Genomic DNA, 19,558 nt, shown 5'->3' on the forward strand with positions numbered 1-19,558 from the left:
TCATGAAGAGAAAGCTATGAAAAATGCATTTTTCTTCCTAAGGGAAAACATCATTTAGACCAACTAGATAGGAGATTGAAGGCAAGGAACCTGAAAGAGCAAGAATAAGCTCCGATCAGAGGGTCACAATTGCTACTAGCACCGTAAGGATACTTGGAAGATCTGCATATGAAAAAAAGGCATCATATATAAGCAATATACTATTAAACACATATTCTTGAGAAAAGTTATTCTTGAAACTATCCATTAGAGCCATTTTGATTTCTTATATGCAGATAACTATAAGAGAGATGAAAGACCTGGTAAATAGCTAGGTCATACATAGGAAAATCCAGGGCCAGACAATGAGAGTGTGCAATGTTCCCAGTAGAGCTCAGTATACATTAGGAATGCACATAAATTATCACATTACCGTAAACCATTATCTAGGTTTTTGGAAGTGATACATATTGCCAGATACTGCTGCATCGATTACTGTAAGCAAAGCAACGTAGCATTTCAATGGGTGGCATACTACCGTAATTGTTTTGGAGCCGGTTGGTGCAACTTGGCTGGAAACAGACATTTAGTTGTGTCTTCATTATATTACAGCCAGTCAAATAGTAAAGTACCGGGCAAACTTCTCAATACCGTAGTAAAGAGCAGAACAACAAAGAAATATACACAAATGCCACATGAATAGGAAAAAGCTGACTCGGAAGCCTAAAGTCTTAATATCACTACCATTGCCAGTGAAGTAAAGGACAAAATAGGAAGAACAGGGAAAGCGTGTATTGTCTGAAACCTAATACAACCAAGAGGCGAACAGCTTAGCAGAAAAATTCAGGCAGAAGACTGTGCATAAATCATTTTCAAACTGTGCACTTGAAAGTAAGTGTCTGACAAACAGATACCCACTTCTTCAGAGAAGGCAGCACTGAATTCACTTTAATGAAGCTGTAAATCCTTATAGTCCCGTCAATGAGAAACAGTAATATTGACAATATAGAGCACAGTGAAATAGGCAGCCTACTGAGACCTGATCAACAAGACATAGAAAGAAGACTGACTTGCACTGGCTTCTCCTCCCATCTGCTTGCAAGGCCTTCCTGAGACCTTTAGGGTTGGCATGGTGTGAAACAACCTTTTCCAACCCCTGCCGCGGTAAATGTCTTGTTAACAGGTAATTAGGGGACTACCTAAACAAAAAGAAACAAATAACTTTAAAAAGCAGAGTCATTCACATATGTGTGCATGTGTCTGTCTTGAGATGGACTTTGGAAGGTATAATTTCAAATTATGCAATCAGGTTATCAAATTCAAGCTTAACCTTGCAATCTGGAAAACGTACGTCCGCCATATGTAACAATACATATACAAAACATCTTTATACGCATGTGAAAACCATTTTTTCCGGTATGGTTTTCAGCATAATTTTTAAAAAGTCTGCTTTCTAGATGGACTTGATGATAGAGAGAGCATAGAGGGGACAATGAGGTCTGCATGTTACCCTGTCTGAGGTCTTTCTCCCTCACTTTGAAGTAAGCACCAAATACTGCATGTTCTTGGCTGTTCCTGTCTGTGTTCTGGATTTTGGCATGAAGTTCAGGTTTGCAAAACTATTTAGGTTTTGAGGATGCAGATTTGTGTCTTGAATCTGTTCCAGCAGAGGACTACAGGAATAAGACAGTATATTACAAATTGAGCTTATCGGAATTAGGTGTTTGGATTATTTAGGTGCAGTAAGACTATGAATAGTCATTCTGGTTGATTTTAAAATGCTTATTTTAATGAGAGAAAACTCTGTAAAATTGCAGATGAGTGGCTGATCACCCAAGGGAGTGGCGTAGCATCAGAACTCAGGATGTGCCCAGAAGATACGTCCTGTCATGGAATGCTGTTAGCTACACCTTAGCAGGTCTCTGCCTATTCTGCTACAGTGATCAAATCCTTTCCATGTTTATATTTGCTCATCAGATGGGCCTTCTTGCTCATTTTATATCTATGAGTCCATCTCTGTTCAAACAGAAGGCATATATCTGTTTGAGGTGTTTGACTTGTTTTGTATGGGAGCCAAACATCAGTGATAAGAATAGCAAACATAATGCACCAGAGCAGGAAAAGACTGGTACCTGACCATGTGTCCAGAACTACAGACACTTATTAAGAAATATACTGATAATTACAGTTATTTAAAAAATGAGCTACTGTCCAACGGAAAAAAAAACAAAACAGCTAAGCCACATGTCTGTAGGCTCAGGACTGGAAATAGGAGTTGGCAACACCTTTTTCAGCATTATCTCACCTCCACCTGCACACGGATGAGAAGTAGCATTCTTTTTGCTGGTTCTGTCCACTTTGGCAGAAGGCTATTTTTCATTTTGAGGAAGAAAAAAAATTGCTATTTGCCTGCCCTCCTTCATGTTATCATTAGATATGTAAAAAAAGCCAAAGAAAAAGAAAAAAAAAAAAAAAAAGAACAAAACCACCTCCAAAACAGAACTGTGGTTATTGGCAGTAGTTGTGATGCTGGCACATGAACGTCTCTAGTTTTGGTGTATATCTCATGGTCCAGTCACACAAACAAAAGTTTTGGTCTTGAAAACAAAGAAAAACAGCAGTAAATAAAATTGGGGCCCACAAAATTAGAGGGTTACTAATAGACTTTTTTTTTGAGAGTTCACTTTGAAAAGGACTTAGTTTCCAAAAGTGCTCTAGCAGTTGTTCTTATGATGATATATCAAATTTGTTGCTCAGAAGTCTCATGCAATTTTAGTACATTTTGGTCCACATATGTGTAACCTTTAGCAGGAACATTAATCCCAGTGAAATATTAATAGCTTTCCCTTCAACTTCTGAATGCTTTCCACTTTCCTGCAATCTCCTTTAAGTGCAAACCACTGAACATAGAGGTAAATGGGTGGGGGTTTTTCTGATAATGGAGCTGTTATTGTAAAATTCATGGCTCAGAAATTCCTTAAGAGCTATGTCTCTACCATGGCATCTCTTCATCCTTACTAATTTTGTTGTATCCAGCATAAGAGAGCCCACGGCATAAAATGAAGCCTGGCCATATGCAAACAGAGGTTGGTTAAATAGGTATCCCCGAAAGTATTTCTTCAGTGAGAGTCTGAGAATGAAGCAATGCTCTTTGTATCTACTCTTCAACTTTGCACAGCATGGTATGATGGAATATTGAAAAATGATGCGTCCTTTTTTTCCAGGTCAATTACTCTTGGCATTACTGTCCTTTGGTCCCCCACATCTGAAATAACACTAGTCACCATCTGTGACTTCAGAAATAAATGTATGTGAAAATGCATACGTCTTAAAATGCAATTGATATGTTCCTTTCTGTAATACCAGGACTTTGCTGAAAGTGTACTCAACACAGTATGGAAGAATTGAGTAACAGGAAACTCAGTATAATATTTAGTATTGTTAAACAAACATCAGCATTGGAGTTCAGATCTCTCTTTCAGCAGTTATATGAAATGTTGGCATGAAGTACAGGACAGACAACAGAAGATATCTAGAAATAAACATGGACCCTGTATTACAAACTTACATATTAACTCTAGGGGACCTGTAGTGTTACTGCTAACACTGCACAATGCTGCAGGGGAAAATTCCAGATAGCTTTCAAGATGCAACATTACATATCGAGACTTTTTCTTGTGCTAAATTTCATTGTAAGAGAAAATATTTCCCCCTCCCAGTCCTTAGCTGTCATTTTCTGAAGACTGCTTTGATACAGCCCGAGAGCATTTCAAGAGCTGTTCTAAGGCATGATTTGCCACTGCCACATTTTTTCACCACTTTGACTTGGGCAATGTTCCAGCCTGGTTGCCTTTTACAGTCACTTTATGGTTATCAGCAAGACACCTAAAAGTGTGTTTACATCTCACTCAATGGAGACGCAGGTTGAAGGTGCAGGTAAATCAAGCTGATGTTTGTAGGAAAGTTATATTCCATTTTTACAGTGGCTTTCATTGCGTCAGAAGGTACTTGTCAGATTTCTGAGTTAGCTCCTTGCATTCATTTTATCGGAGATCTTGGAAAAAGTATTCTTAAGCCCCTGTATCACCATTCCACCTCTTACCACTTATATCAATGCAAAATAAGTGCAGAAGTTTCCAAACTCTGAAAGCTGATACATCCACATGTCAGTGATTTAAGGGACTGTGAAAAAAAATGCTAGGTAGTCTTCAGCCATTCTGAAGGTACAGGTTAATCAAAAAGATCCACGTTTTAGTGATGGGTTCTTCTTTGACAGAGGGATATGGTCAGTAAAACTAATTACAGGCTGAAGCGTTTAACCAGCTCTTTCCTGGGATTTTGTTAGGCTAAAGCAGCACAGGTCTGAAAGGTCCAGATTGTTCATCGTAATTCCCATCATTCTCCAGAAAGTTGGGATTTTTCTACAACCACCTGAAAGTTATCCCTATTTCTAACATTAAGACAAAACCAGGGTGCTTTTCTGCAAATTTGGCTTTCCCCCCAACATCCTTCATGTAAGAGTTACCCAGGTAACCTTTAATTCCCAAAATAGAGCCTTGCTCCTTTAAATCACTAACAAGAATGCTGGTTTTCGCCTACAAAGATATCAGCAGCAGGCTTGGGAAAATGCAAAACTTTTTTGCAAAAGCAGCAGGTAGTACAAATTTCATTGTATCAAACTATTCTGTAAACTCATCTAAGTTTTATGTGGTTATTCATGGAGAACAGCATGGTCTTTCTGAAAGACACAATGCATTGCCTTCACATTTTTCTAAATGAAAACTGCCTGCAAATATTTTATGCTTAGACACATGATTTGATTTATTTCAGACATGTTTAAAAACTCAAGTTCAGACACAAAGTGAAGTCTTTTTTCTTTTTTTTTTTCTTTTTTTTTTTTTTGTGTGTCAAATTTCCAGAAAACTGAAAATTCATACTACTACCAGTAGGAATAATACAGAGTTGTGGTAGAACTGCCCACTTGAGAAAAAAAAACAGAGTAGAAAAGGGAACCTTAAGGTCTAAGGAAGCGTTACAAGACTTTGCTCTAAACTATACCAGGTGGGTACTTGCTACCAGAAGCAATGAGTTGCAAGGCAGAGCACAACCTCCAGCAACGCACTGAGAATAGTTGTGTGGGTTGACATCCAGCCACTGGCAAGTAAAATTCATTAAAAGTAAACGCTAGTATTTCCCACTGTGGAACTACATCACTTTGCACTCAGTAAGGATCCAACCTTATACGTGGGGTTTGGGGGGGGAGGTTTAAGCCCCTCACTGAGTGTTCTGGAAAAATAATTTCAATTTTATTCCGTGTGCCGGGGCTCTGTGCAAACTTCACAATTCTTCTTGTGTCTGATCTCCTAAGTTACTGACTAATCAATAGAAAATTTTTGAAGAGGAGAGCGGTGCTTCATTAAGAGATTACTCATGGGAGGATGTCAGCTCAAATGAGGAATTGCAAAAATTATGAAATGACAGCTCTTGCAAATGTTTACACATGTATTTGGCAGTTTTCTGGATCCTGGTGAATAGCAGTACCCACAGAAAACCCGAATGGAACCTAACAAATCAGGTGCTCAAATCAGCCCTTTGGCTGTTTGAGCAGTCTTCCTTTTGGATGTTACCCTAAGTGTACTTCCCAAAATTTGGCATGAGACGCAGTCTTATACAGTGTAAAAGTGTCAGTTCCAACTTACTGACACAGATCCATTGTCTGCACGAAATTCTTCCACTCTGGAGCTACATAGGTTGTGAGATTCCGATTCCGTGGTACCTGTTCCACACTTTTTGCCTTCTGTTTCTTTTACGAATTAAGAAGCCAACTGAAATTGGAGGTGCTGTTTACCTGTACCTTTGTGCTCATTGCTGTATTTTACCAATCTGTAATCTTTTTTATACCAAAGTCTAGATGAGCCATCTCATCTTCATCAAGTGATTTAATATTAAAATTGTCCAATTACAATCAAGTATGTGGACTGAGCCCTGAGTGAATCGTTACTGTACAATACCAAGTTGCTTTGCTTTTCAACAAATACTAGCACACACACACAAAAAAAAAAAGCATAGCTATAGGATTAGACTTGATGACTTTTTTGTCTGATGCCTTGAACTCCTTGTTTGTCATTTGATAAGGAAATTTACGCAAAACTTTATCTATTCGGGTGCTGGAAGGTTCAACCTTTTCAGGACAAAAAGGCCCAGAGTAACACATAATAAGCAAATAATATCAAATTCATTTTTGGCAAGGACAGTCCAAGTTTTGTAATCTTCTTCAGACCAAATGGAAATCTACAAATGCCAGGTCTGTGGTTAATATTTTACAGACACAGGTAGTAAAGGCTATATAAGCAAATGCTTTTCCTTCAATCTTCCTAGCATTTCTGAACAATTTGGCCCACATTATAATTTGCAGCCATGAAGTGGGTAACGTTAATTTCATTTATTTTCCTCTTAAATTCTGCCAGCTCCAGGAATCTGCAAAGAGTTGCTCGAGACACAGGTAAGAAAGGACTAATTAGTTGTCTTTGCAGTCTTTGTTATATCAATTTAATGTCTTTAATGCAATTTCACAAGCAATTCTTGCAAGCCTGATCCAAAGAGAACAGAAAAACTTGATTGACTTGAAAAGAAACTAAATGAAGAAATCGTGAGGAGATGGGTAGAACCCTCAGGACAACTTAACTGGGCGAGCAAGTTGGGTGGCGTCCCTTTGCAACATCAGTGTAGTGCATGAACAGATGTTGATTATTCAGAATCTGTTTGCTTTTCAGCATGGAGAAGGCAGATGCGCTGTGCTTTTGGAAGTGCTGTCTTTTGAATGGTAGTTCATAAGCAAGCTCGTCACCAATTAAAGGCAACGGTTTTCACACGAGTAGCCCAGAAATCCAAAAATCTGCATCTCAGTCTGGGCTATAATAAGGCTAGCCGAAAACTCCTCATTGTGTCATTTCTCCCTGTATTATAAAACTTCAGACCTTGGTCAAACAAATATTTCTGCAGGCAGTCCCAGAAATTTTTCCACTGATACTTTTGAATTTAGTTTGAAACATGAAAATACCCAAATTTAACAAAACTGAGTTTTCCGGAGCTGGCTGGAAGTGCCAGTGAGCAACAGCAAAAAATCTTTAAATTACAATTTTCTGCACTGAAACCCTTATTATCAAAGCAGGTGTATTCCATTAGGTAAGGCAATTACTTTTCATGTTTTCTAAATGCTGGTGAATGGCATTTCTGGAACAAAACAACTGCCCCATTCTAGCTCATTTAGTAGTGTGGCCATATACCTCAGTATCTATTGGGAAGATCTTGCAGGAGTCTTCTCGCCAAGAGTGAGGTATAACTGCAACCTGTGTTTGCTGCCATCAGGACCAAGCAAAGCTCATGAAGAGCACAGATGATATGTACTGGGTGGAACAAGAATACGCATCTGCCGAGTTAATTTTGTGTTCAAAAAGAGAAAATTCTACTAATGCTTGCTGCATTCCTTTATTTGTAGTGTAGACACAATAATGTTGTTGTTATGCAAAGGACATGTTTGCTAACCCTTAATAGTAGGCTACAGCAGTCATTTTGAATACTTGAATTAAGTATGTGCTTACAGATGTAAATATTGTATTAGAATCCTAAAAATCACATGCTTGGGTTGCTTCAGAAAGAGGAGCACGGATAAGAGTTAGGTATCTGCAGACAAACGGACAAGAAAGGTCATCTGAGACAACAAAGAGTTCAAGGTGGCCTGAAGAAAGCTTTAGGTTGAAGTTCCTGGAAAAGCAGTACAGATTACCCAGGATGGTGTACCCAGAGCTGGGATTTTACAAGTGCTCAGCATTAACTTGGTCTGTTTCAAAACAATTATATTACTCCCTTAACTTAAGAGCTGGGTGAATGCTGAACACTTCAGAAAATCTGGCCCAAGGGGCCCAGAATGTATTCTTTAAGGGGTCTAGCCCAGCCAATGTGAGGGAGAGCATCATTGTTCTCTTCATTTTTCTTCCTAGAGCACAAGAGTGAGATTGCCCATCGCTACAATGATTTGAAGGAAGAGACATTTAAGGCAGTGTAAGTCAATGTTCAGCTTACATTTTCTGATTGTTTTCCGTTTCTGTTGATACTGGACAAAAAAGGGAAACTAAAACATACATACTGTATGAGCTAGTGAAGAGTGCATATGTCTCACTGAAGTATGGCATTGAGTTAGCCATCTTACTGTTAGCGTACAAAGCCTACAAATATTTCAAGGCCTGCAAAAGTCACGATGACTTTCTTGCTCTCTGGGGAAAAGAACTCCCTGCAAACCTTATGAGAAAACCCATGTTACTTATATGAAAAGAAAATAGGCATGAGTAATACAGTTTTGATAACTTTAGGGTGGAGAGGAGTTGTGCTGGATTGAGACATTACCAAAAAAAACCCAACTAAACCACCAACCTCAAAACACAAACTTGCGACAGGTTTTCTGAGACCATTCAATAATTTGGGGAATTCCTGTTTTGGGAATGGCAGAGGGCCCTGGCAGGAGCATAACTACTTCTGAAAGAAGGCAGCCTGAAGATCATAATTTGTAACAATGGCAAAAAACAGCTTGGTTTATGGCATTTACAGATATGCTGGTAAAAGTGGCAGAAGACTCAAATCACAGTCTTTTCTGTTTTGTTTCTAATCTATTATTCAAGACTTTTGTTCTTGGGAAGTAAGTTTAAAAACATTTTTCAGAAAGGAGGTGAGAAGAGGAAGGATGTGGGATCTGGTACTATGCTCTTCATGGTACTCTGAGAATTTGTGCATGTCATTTGAACAAACAATTTTGGATCCAGGAGCACCTTAGAAAATATTGACTGTTATATTTCTTATCTCCATACTCCAAAATGTGCTTTGTGTTTCAGTACCTTGATCACATTTGCCCAGTATCTCCAGAAATGTTCTTATGATGGACTGTCTAAGCTGGTGAAGGATGTTGTTGATCTGGCACAGAAGTGTGTGGCCAATGAGGATGCTCCAGAGTGCACAAAATCACTGGTAAGCAGTGAATCCTTTGGTATTGTGTTTCTCCTCATTCCATGCAGCTACCAGGATCATCCTCATTGAGGATTTACACCTGATCCTTTCAGGTGTTGCTGTTGTCATCAGCCAATGCTCAGATTTTAGTGGTGAAACAAAGAACTTGTGTTGTGTGCTAATTTAAGGTACTTAGTTTAAGAAATTTTAAAAAAACTCCTCTAAGATCAGGTAACAGAAGTAGTTTGTGGGTACATAAGCTCCCTGGATGTCTAGCAGGTTCAGCCCGGCCCTTCAGAAAGTTACACGCTTGTGTTCTTGCAAGCTCTAACATTCAGATGAAATGATGCGACTACATTAGTTCTCCCTAAAGGTTTCCCAAGCTGAACGTCAAGTAGAATATCAAATCCTGCTTCAATTTATCTGAAAATTCAGTTTAGTCAGATTATAAGTACAAGGAGATCGCTGTCTTGCACAGAGTATTTTAAATTATAATTAAAATATTTTTTTTTCAGTAAAGCATTGTGACAGTTTTAATACCGGACCACATAAAACTTTATGAAATTGTGTTGAAAACCATGCATTATTCTGATCTATGGTGTAAATCTTATCCAGTAAAAACGCATTTACTTTTCAGTCTGGGTTTTCTTTTACAGATAAATAGAATGTACATTACACTGTCTATAAACAATAATTCTGACCCTCAGCATCTCCCTTATAGCCCTCCATTTTCCTGGATGAAATCTGCCAAGTAGATAAGCTCCGCGACTCATATGGTGCAATGGCTGACTGCTGTAGTAAAGCTGATCCTGAAAGAAATGACTGTTTCCTGTCATTTAAAGTTCACCAACCAGACTTCGTTCAGCCATACCAAAGACCAGCTTCTGATGTGATATGCACGGAGTACCGGGACAACCGGGTGTCATTACTGGGACAGTAAGAAAAATGGCCATTTTGTACTGTTTAAGTATTTACTCGTGCAGAAGAGGGATCCCCAAGCTATACAGAGTGTGTGGACATGCAGGACATTTGAAAAAGCTGCAAGTACTAAACCTCATATCTGCATGTATAAAACAGTTGCTCAATCATTAAGTATCCAAAGCTCTGATCACTTGTTTTTTTCATTCCATGCTAGAGCACGTTTTTCTACTAAAAAATGGACTTTAAGGGATCACATTTTATAAATCTTGGGGGACTTCTTTTTTTTCCAAAAAAACCTGAAAACCCACAGTGTTTCCAATATTGATTTAATAATTTACTTGCTCCAGCTTCCCACTACCCCCATTGTAATTAGAAAGGATGAAGAAAGAGAACAGTAAAAAGAGTAAAAATTGGCAAGAGAATCTTGGTGAAATGGCATTTTTCACACTCAAAATCAGAATTTTCAAGTATTTGACAATGCATTTTAAAAAAGCGTATGTACAACAAAGTAAGTAGCTGACAATGTAAAGAGTTCATCCTTCTGTCATTGTTACCGAGTCCTGCTTCGGCAACAGTGAGATTTAGCCGAGCATTTACCATTAGTAGGTATTATCTTAGGAAAGTAGATTACATTTCTAAACCAGAAATAAAAGTTATAGAAGCTGTAAGGGATGTAAGGCCATTTGTTGTTGTCATTGGAATACGTAACTTATGTTTTCCTTTTCCTTATAGTTTCATCTATACTGTTGCAAGAAGAAACCCCTTCATGTACGCCCCAACGATCCTCAGCCTGGCTGCTGATTACGAACACGCGCTTGAAAGCTGTTGCGCAGAGACTGATATCAGTGCTTGCTTAGATGAAAAGGTATATAAAATTTTTCAGTATGGATGAAAACTAAGCAACTGGTCTGCTACATAAGGTAGCTCTCTGATTTTAGCAGTAATTCTCTTTAAAGTCAGAAGTGATTTTAAGAGACTGATGTTAAATTGCAGTTTATAATTCCAAAATTGCGCTTTCCTGTGGTGGTTTTCAGTAAACGTTTGTATATGGCTTCACAGAAACTAAGATGGTCGAAAAATTCATGTTTTGATTTTTTTAAGTGAAAAAACAAAAGAATCAAACCGCAGATAATTAAGCTTGTCTTGTTGTCCCTTTGCTAACACATTATCAGGCAGCTATGAGTATTGCACAGATGTGCTGAATCCAAATAACGTGTAGCACTTCTGATTTTTCATCTGTGGTAAACTGTAGTGAGAAGGCACTCTACCGAAGAGGCACTAGGGAAAGACAGATCTCACTCGGCAGCCTAACATGCCATCGCCACATCCGACATGTAGGTGAATGAGAGGTCTCTCCTATTCTTCCCCTATTCATTGCCCAAGCAAACGGAGGAGAAAGAGTGAGAATGGGTAGAATCTTCCTGTTCGTGCAAACCTTTCTATGAAGAGCTTGCAGAGAAGGGTCAGGATTAATCATGTGTTAGCGCTATGAATCAGTAGCGGTTGACTTCCACATAGCTTTGGTGTTTAGAGAACTGTAGCCAAAAGTTCATGTTAACCTTGAGGATGGCACAAGCCAAACTTTCCCTTTGTCTGAAACTCAGTCCCAGTGACTTCTGCATAATCACTGCGGCGCTTTGAAAGACAACTTACGCTCCTTTGTAGCCACAGGGTTTCAATAAAATTGAAGTATTTGGTGAACAGCAGCATGTCTGTAGAAGAATTGCACTGTGCCATAAGGTACAGCGTATAGACTAGAAGTTAAATGCTGATCGCGAACCGGTTAGGACTGCCTAAAGAATTCTCAGTGGGCTTGGCTTTTCATCAGAGCCAACTGGACCAGAACCTGCTATGTTTCTGAAGTGGGGTTTTCAGATCTGCTTTTTTTCTCAGTCCATTAAATGTAATCATTTTAATGTGACAATGTGCATCCTGTTACTATAGGCAGCTGCCATAAAAGCAAAAGCCAAGAAAATAAGTGTGATGCAGCAGTATTCTTGTGAAATCATCCAGAAGTTTGGCGAGAGAACTTTCCAAGCAGAGTAAGTTCCAGTCAGTTTTTTACAAAAAGTAGGCTTGTTAACCTAAACCTGAATCTACTCAAGAGGAAAACATCAGCATATATAATTCACTTCCATATGCTGCATTTGAAAACTCAGGGTACTTCATAGCATACTTTTGGCTGAGGACCATCGTCCAACAGAATAGAGATCAGTGGGTCAGTCTTTCAACACCAGGGCGATGGCAATTTCTTAGCCTATTTATTTAAATGTAGAATTTAATTCTGATCAGGTTTCTGCATAAAGACTGGATGCAAAGGGGAACCTGTGTATTCCAGGCTGATAGTAAGTACTAGTAAAAAGGTCAGCCATGAGAGTTACAGAGAAATGAAACTGTCTCTGAAACAAATCCAGGAGATGCGGAGTTAACTGATGGAGTGTCACTCAGAACCAGAGATTCCAGTGTGTTTAATCTACTTTTTTGCCAAAGCCGTGACACATTCCTATGCCTACAGCTTTTAGCGATAGGCACATCACTAATCAGCAAAGTAAGTTGCTAGTTTGAACCTGAAAGCAGTCAAAGAGTCAAATTGGGCAGAGTCACAACTGTTGTCAAAAGTGCCTTTTTAAGATTAAGGAAGACTTTTGCAATTAATAAGCAGGTCACCTGCCTAAGCACAGAGAACTGCTTTCATTCTGTGGCTAGTCTAATACACTAACATTGACTAGGATCACCTTACTAGACATAGTCAGCTTTGATTTAAAGGTTTAAGCAGGACTATATACATCCGTGCTAAGTAATCTAGAGATGCTTTACAGTTACTCAAGAGCAATGGGGAATTCTAGGGTGTGACTCTTACATGGACACCTCAGAACAGAAGAATCGCAGTTAGTTGTTTCTGTCTCTTTTAAAGGAGCACTGGCGTACTGGTGCAGGTGTCAATGCTCTTTTTTCTTAGCCACCAGAAATTAGATGAGAAGAATGAATGAATATTTACTTGAAACAATGCTGATCTCCAGCATCATAAATGTTAGGGATTTGCAAGGTTTCTGTTCCATACCCAGGTTTAAAACAAGTGTATTTTTCTTTTTTTCCACCTAGTAAACTTGTTCTCCTGAGCCAGAAATATCCCAAGGCTCCATTCTCAGAAGTTCTTAAAATTCTACAAGGTATTAAGGGTACCTACAAAGAGTGCTGTGAAGGGGACATGGTAGAGTGCATGGATGACAGGGTAAGCTAAATCTTTTTCGAAAACGTTTACATACGTGAAAAATGTTTAGGAAGGCAAAAATTTGTGCGTCTATTCATTCACAGTCCAGGGAACTTAGACTCAACACTTCTGGAAGGTTCCTCAGCCACTGAAAAACTCATGGCCAGCTCAGCTGACCGCTACTGGAACTAGGTTTTGGACCAGTTTCCAGATTGAGCCCTTTATGATCATGAGGGCAAGGAGCTGTTACTTACAGTATAGCACATGTGTTTTGTTGAAATCAAAACATTTATCAGGGAGATTGTTTGATGGTGTTTACTCGCTTCAAATCAGTCATAAACAAAGCAAAAGAAAGCAGAAGCAAAAAGGCCACAATTTTTTTGCTGTCCTGTTGTGCACACTGCCGTTAATCCAGCTTTCCTGTAGTGCCAAAGAACTCTAGAGAGCAGCTTGCATGGGAGGATTAGCAAAACTGTGCAATAGTGACATGATTTAGATATTGTCTGGCTGGCTGGAATTTAGACAGACTTTTTAAACCAGCTAGTGTCCAGTGCTGGCTTTATGAAGCTCTGGGGTTTTTAATGTTTTGTTCTCTATCAGAGCTGGGCACCTGACAGGACAGACAAAACCAATCGGGCATCCTTGTGACAGACCACTGGGTGACTTTCCTTGGCTTTCCAGAGTTCGTTTTCTCAAAGTTTCTGAGATCAGGGAGGGAACCACATTCTCCCCCATGCCTATGAACATCGTGCTCAACACGCACAGGATGTGCCCGTCCCTCTGGTTATCACAGGATGTGCCTGTCCCTCTGGTTATTTCTCTTTGTACGGAGACAGCATTTCTTTAGGAAAGTGCTAAGTAAATAGGTGACCTGAGTGAAAAGGGAAGAGTCTGGAAAAGAGAGAGGAGACAAATTAATCTATCTTTAAATTATTATTTCATAGCTTGTCTGATTGATAGTATGTTTTAATTTTACAGGCAGAGCTTGTAGCCTATATGTGCTCTAAACAAGAGGTTTTCTCAAGTAAAATCAAAGACTGCTGTCAGAAGCCAATTGTGGAACGAAGCCAGTGCATTATCGAAGCAGATTTTGATGACAAACCTGAAGATCTTCCTTCACTGGTTGAAAAATACATACAAGATAAGGAAGTGTGTAAAAGCTTTGAGGCAAACCATGATGCGTTCTTGTCAGAGTAAGTAGTGCCAGCAGCACGCGTGCTTCCATTTGAGAGTTCCTGCAAACAATCCTCTCTCTTTCCTGGACTTTGGCCTTCTGCACCACTGGAAAAACTGTCCTCTTGGGTGTTTCAAGTGCATATGGAGAAAAGAGATGACCACATGGAAGTCCAATATAACTAATGTAGCTTCAACCCTAGTTGAACCCCTTGTTTCTCATTCATGCCTTGTGACTGTTTCTGTTCAGCACTGTCCTACTTACCACAGCTGAATTTATCAGTGCTTTGCTTTTATTTGAGGGTTTTGTGCAGGCCCACTTACATTTTCTGCTTAAGATCTATTCTGTCCTAGGGAACTATATTGTTCCTCTCACATTTGCCCTGTTGGCAGAAAACAGAATGACCAAAAAATTCCACTAAAACAAGCAAACAGCATTCCAAGCTCATTGTCCACCTCACTTGATCTTATCCGAGGAACTGTCATTGTCAATTACTGTGTTGTGCACGAAGAAAGCAGCATGTTATTCGGGAGCTCTAATTCTGTCAGCTTGTGTGTCTTTCAGGTTTATTTATGATTACTCACGAAGACACCCCGAGTTATCCACGCAGCTGATTCTGAGAATTACTAAGGGATACGAAACACTCCTGGAGAAGTGCTGCAAGACAGACAACCCTGCTGAATGCTATGCAAATGCTGTAGGTGCAAAGCTTTGTTTGCGGATAACTAGAATGGTCGATCGGTACCTTTTGTGAAACAATTAGGTTGAGAAGGTCCTATGGAAGAGCAGACAGAAAGCATTCGGAGAGACTAATCCCAGGGGAAGTCAGTGTTCTGATGGGAGATGAAGCAGTGCAGGGCCCTTGGCAAGGGTACAGAGTTTTCTGTCATAACAGAGTAACTTAATTGGTCACCTTATGAAATTTCAGACTAACCCTCACTCAACTGCCTGATGCCTCTGTCTCTCAGAAGTGATTCTCCTTATCCCGAAGAAGATAATTTGTAGCTGGTTAGCTACAGGCTCCACCGCCTATAGTGAGTAGGGCTGCTCATGGATTATGATGGGAACCTGCCTGGCCAGCTCACATAGAGATGCCTAAACTTAGGTCACCTAATCTTAAACTGAATTGCACACAAGTCACAGCACAAGTTGGGTCACTGACAGCTGTGGCCAAGGGATAGAAAGAGGATGTTCCCCTCCTGGTTGATAATCCTATACTTGAAAAATATTCGCCCAATTTAAACAAACAAACAAAACCCCCCTATTGTCTAGAAAGTAAGTCCAATGGGTAATTAATATAAATTAAATTTCAAAAATCTTGGTGCCTTTTTAACAAAATTTCTGTTAGAACTTAAGACTCACATGAGAATCAAGTCCTTCCTACACCATCCAGGCTATACAGAAGTGATTGGCCTTGCAAAATGGGTATCTTGTAGCTACTAATATTTAGAAGACGTCAAAAGGTATATGTGTATGACTGTTACCAAGATGTCCTCCTCCAACATCACTAATAAATTTATACTTGATTGCAGCAAGAGGATTTGAACAAACATGTCAAAGAAACTCAGGATGTTGTAAAGACCAACTGTGAGCTTCTCACTGCCCATGGCGACGCAGAGTTTCTTAAAACGTAAGTACTTTCTGATAAATATTCTTTAGTGTAAACCATGATGCTGGCTGCTTTGGGCAAATTTATTTGGTCTTCGCTTCCATTTTCACTTTAGTCGTCTAACTCAGTAGAGCATTCTTCAAATGTGAGCAAACAGTCATTCTGATACGACTTTTTCAGACTTCTGATCCGCTACACTAAGAAAATGCCTCAGGTATCAACTGATACCTTGCTTGAAATTGGAAAGAAAATGACAGACATTGGTACAAAGTGCTGCCAGCTTCCTGAAGACAGACGCCTACCTTGTGCTGAGGGATCTGTGAGTACATTTGTTTATTCTCTCTACTCCTTGTGGAGTTTTCTTCCGTTTTTAGAAATGTTGAATTCTGGTGAGATAGTAAACTCAAAATGATTTTTCATAAACCCCAAGCTAAGCATCTACTTAACAGAATTTGAAGCCTGTTCATTTTTAATGGATGTGAGAACGTAAATAGTTGTCTGATGGTAGCTTGTGAAAATTTTAGCTCAACTTTGCTCTCCCTCAGAAAGCACAAGTAAGTCGACTGGGTCTGTGGCAGCTTGCATTTGGAAAAGCTGAACAGTCTCTTAAGAAAAAAAAAAAAAGTACTTACTGATTGTAGCCCAATGGACAGACTGTTTGCAGATTAACAAATGCTCAACTTCAGGAATATGTCTTTATTTTAAATTTTAATACCATGCCATTTCCGATCAGGTGTTTAGATGACGGCTTCCACTTCCAGCTATGCTATCATGACACAAACATCACAGATTTCTTCTGTTATTGTAGGTGGTGTAACTCATGTTTGTCCTTTCCTTCTCTTTTCAGCTGAGCATTGTGATTCATGACATGTGCAAGAGACAGCAGACCACACCTATAAATGACAATGTTTCACATTGCTGCACTGACTCCTACGCTCACAGGAGACCATGTTTCACTGCCATGGGAGTAGATACCAAATATGTGCCTCCACCATTTGACCCCGAGATGTTCAGCTTTGATGAAAAATTGTGCACTGCTTCTCCGGCTGAACGGGATTTAGGGCATATGAAGTAAGCTAAAAGAAATATGTTGTAGAAAAACTTCTGAAGTGTAACACTTTGCGGGGGTGGAGGGCAGAAGGAAGCTACAAACTCCCTGTTTTGTCATCTGACTGGGAATTCGCTAGTGACAGAGGGAAAACCAGACAGAACTATGTGTTTGTACTGAGCTTGTCAGTGCATAACGTGATGTAGTTTGGAAGAGGCAAAATAGGCTATTTTCTTCAAATGAGTTATTTTCCCCACCTGTAACTGGGATAACAAAAAGTGAACAGATCGTTGTGGTGGACTGGGGGTTTAGTGTCACAAAGAGGCAGAGACTCCTCTAGGCATGACAAAAAAAAAAAAACAACCTCATAAATGAGCTGTACCTGCATGGAATGGCATATTTTTAATTGGGAAACCAAAATTACAACAGCTAGCGTTAACTGTGTATTGTGGCTTTGTTTTCAGATTGCTTGTCAACCTCATTAAACGCAAGCCCCAGATGACAGAAGAACAAATAAAGACAATTGCTGATGGTTTCACTGCCATGGTAGACAAGTGCTGCAAGCAATCGGATATTGAGACATGCTTTGGGGAAGAGGTATTTCCTATCTCCTTTTGTTTAAGAAAACAAACAAACAAAAAACATATACAGGAAAGTGGAAACTCACTAGGAAACCATGCACTACAAAAGTGGTTCTGCAAACTGCTATGGTTACTTGTCCGTGTGCCCTTACAATAAATTTGCCTGCAGAGCATAACATATATCTTGACTGTACAGATTATAGTCACAGATTATAGTCATTGAACAATTTCATGTGGAAAGGTTGTCTGGAGGTAATGTAGTCCAGTCATTTGCTCAAAGCACAGCTAAATTCTAGATTAGATAAGGTTCTTCAGGGCCTTGTCTGGAAGAGCTGCATATCTACAAGCCATAGTTGAAAAACAAATATATGTAGAATTTAAACTATATCTCTAGCATACATAAACTTCCTTTTGTGCTACAGATTCTTATAGAACTCTGAAGGATTACCAGTAAAAAGTGCATCTGGATCAATTCTTAGAGGTGCCTAGCAAATATACATATATTGGCAGGAGGAGTCCAGCTGATTATGTCCTATGAACAACCATTCCATGTTTTTTCAAACTCATCAACCACAAATACATTCATTCATTCATTCAACATTCACTTGTCTCTGAAATAACCACAGGAGAAGTTTATCTGCAGCCATATTGCTGAGCAAGCGCAAAGCACTTACAGGAAGTATAAACGACAGTTTCCAACAGCAACCTCATTATCATTTGAAGCATAGAACTGTATTACTATTATCTTAAACTGGTTATTGATTGAATCCTTTTTTATTTATAACCAGAGCATTACATAAGTAGATGTATTAGGAAGACTTAGGGAAGAACTGTTTTTCTCTAATTCACTCTAAAAGTTCATTTTCTACCTTTGCAAAAATCAAAAATACCCAACATACAGGAGCGCACAGATTCTAAGCTTAGGACGTACCATTAGAATTATCCTCCAAACCGTAATGCAGACACAAGTTTAAGCTTATAAAAGTTCCTACTCAAGCGCTACATACTTTGCTCCCTTGGTTTCTCTCTCACAACTGTTTGTATTCCTTTTTCTAGGGTGCAAACCTAATAGTCCAGAGCAGAGCCACATTAGGAATTGGTGTTTAACACGTGGTAGGTAACAGCAACAATGCATCTATATCAGGTCATCTGTCTGTCTACCCCTCTCTGCCCACCCTTCCACCCATTTAACTCCTTCAACTCCAAGAAGCATCCAGCTTCCCTTTAACCACCAGGCATTTGCTTTTTGTAATGGGTGGTTCACCATCTGCCATTACATAGCATACAGAAAGTTGAAGTACTGCTAGTGTGCTACCACTTCACAAAATAATCCTTTTTGTTTTTCCAGTCTAGGTTGCCAGTGGGAAAAATATGAAGAAAAAGACTTCTGTGTAACTTCTTCTGCCCGTTACATTTTTTCATTTGGTATTGAATGAGTATTTCATAAATCTTAAGTGTTTTGCCAAACCACGTGCGTTTCCAGAAACTTTTCAATTCTATTACCTTGAAAGAAATGACTAATAAATAAAAGCTTTATAAATCTGCATCTGTCCTTGTCTGCTGGTGACTACCATAAGGCAAAGTTCTGCAGTGCTCCCTACACAAAATGGTAGAATATAGAAGTATTCACAAAAGTAGAATATACGGCCAGGGAGTCCATTGGGTTTTTTTCTCTTTCTTGCTCTTAGAAAGTAGGTATGAAAGAATATTAAAGGTGGTAAGACATTTAGCTAGACTTTAATACTCTGATTCAATAACACGTTCATTTTACACTTTAGTTCAGCAATTCTAATTACAGATTAAGAGAATGTTCAAAGGACCTGTTCAGTTTAAGTAAGAGGACTAGCAGCGAGCTCTTATAAAAAGAAAAAAAAAAGATCTTTGCATCAGCCACAAATCAAGTACCTCTTCACTTCCAAAGAGCTGCAAACAGATCTGCTTTTAGACACTTCTTTTCATGTCTTTAGTTGTTTTTAAAACAGCTTTTGACTTTAGAGATGTCTTCTGAAAAGCCCACCACCTAAATCATGCCCTTCCT

General features: G+C 39.2%; 1 protein-coding gene across 2 annotated transcripts; it reads left to right on the plus strand.

The window, feature by feature from the left end:
• The first annotated feature begins 6,333 nt into the window (after positions 1-6,333).
• Positions 6,334-19,066, plus strand: ALB (albumin). Of its 2 annotated transcripts, none has more exons than XM_075039409.1 (15): positions 6,334-6,481; positions 7,980-8,040; positions 8,865-8,997; positions 9,698-9,912; positions 10,630-10,762; positions 11,842-11,939; positions 13,000-13,129; positions 14,087-14,301; positions 14,847-14,979; positions 15,815-15,912; positions 16,072-16,210; positions 16,739-16,962; positions 17,404-17,536; positions 18,577-18,633; positions 18,869-19,066. In XM_075039409.1, the coding sequence occupies exons 1-14, from the start codon at positions 6,397-6,399 to the stop codon at positions 18,625-18,627; spliced, it is 1,848 nt and encodes a 615-aa protein (XP_074895510.1). In that variant the 5' UTR covers positions 6,334-6,396; the 3' UTR covers positions 18,628-18,633; positions 18,869-19,066. The 2 variants fall into 2 exon arrangements, with proteins under 2 accessions (XP_074895510.1, XP_074895518.1); XM_075039417.1 differs by having other exon boundaries at positions 18,874-19,066.
• The last annotated feature ends 492 nt before the right edge of the window (positions 19,067-19,558 follow it).

This window comes from Buteo buteo, chromosome 1 (assembly GCF_964188355.1).
Source record: "Buteo buteo chromosome 1, bButBut1.hap1.1, whole genome shotgun sequence".
NCBI lineage: Eukaryota > Metazoa > Chordata > Aves > Accipitriformes > Accipitridae > Buteo > Buteo buteo.

What these genes read in the sequence shown, in the direction of transcription:
- ALB (XM_075039409.1), top strand. Translation starts at nt 6,397, where the DNA reads ATGAAGTGGGTAACGTTAATTTCATTTATTTTCCTCTTAAATTCTGCC. An exon ending in CTGAATGCTATGCAAATGCT is followed by an intron (nt 14,980 to 15,814) that starts GTAGGTGCAAAG and finishes ACTTGATTGCAG; the next exon opens with CAAGAGGATTTGAACAAACA. An exon ending in AGACATGCTTTGGGGAAGAG is followed by an intron (nt 17,537 to 18,576) that starts GTATTTCCTATC and finishes TCCTTTTTCTAG; the next exon opens with GGTGCAAACCTAATAGTCCA.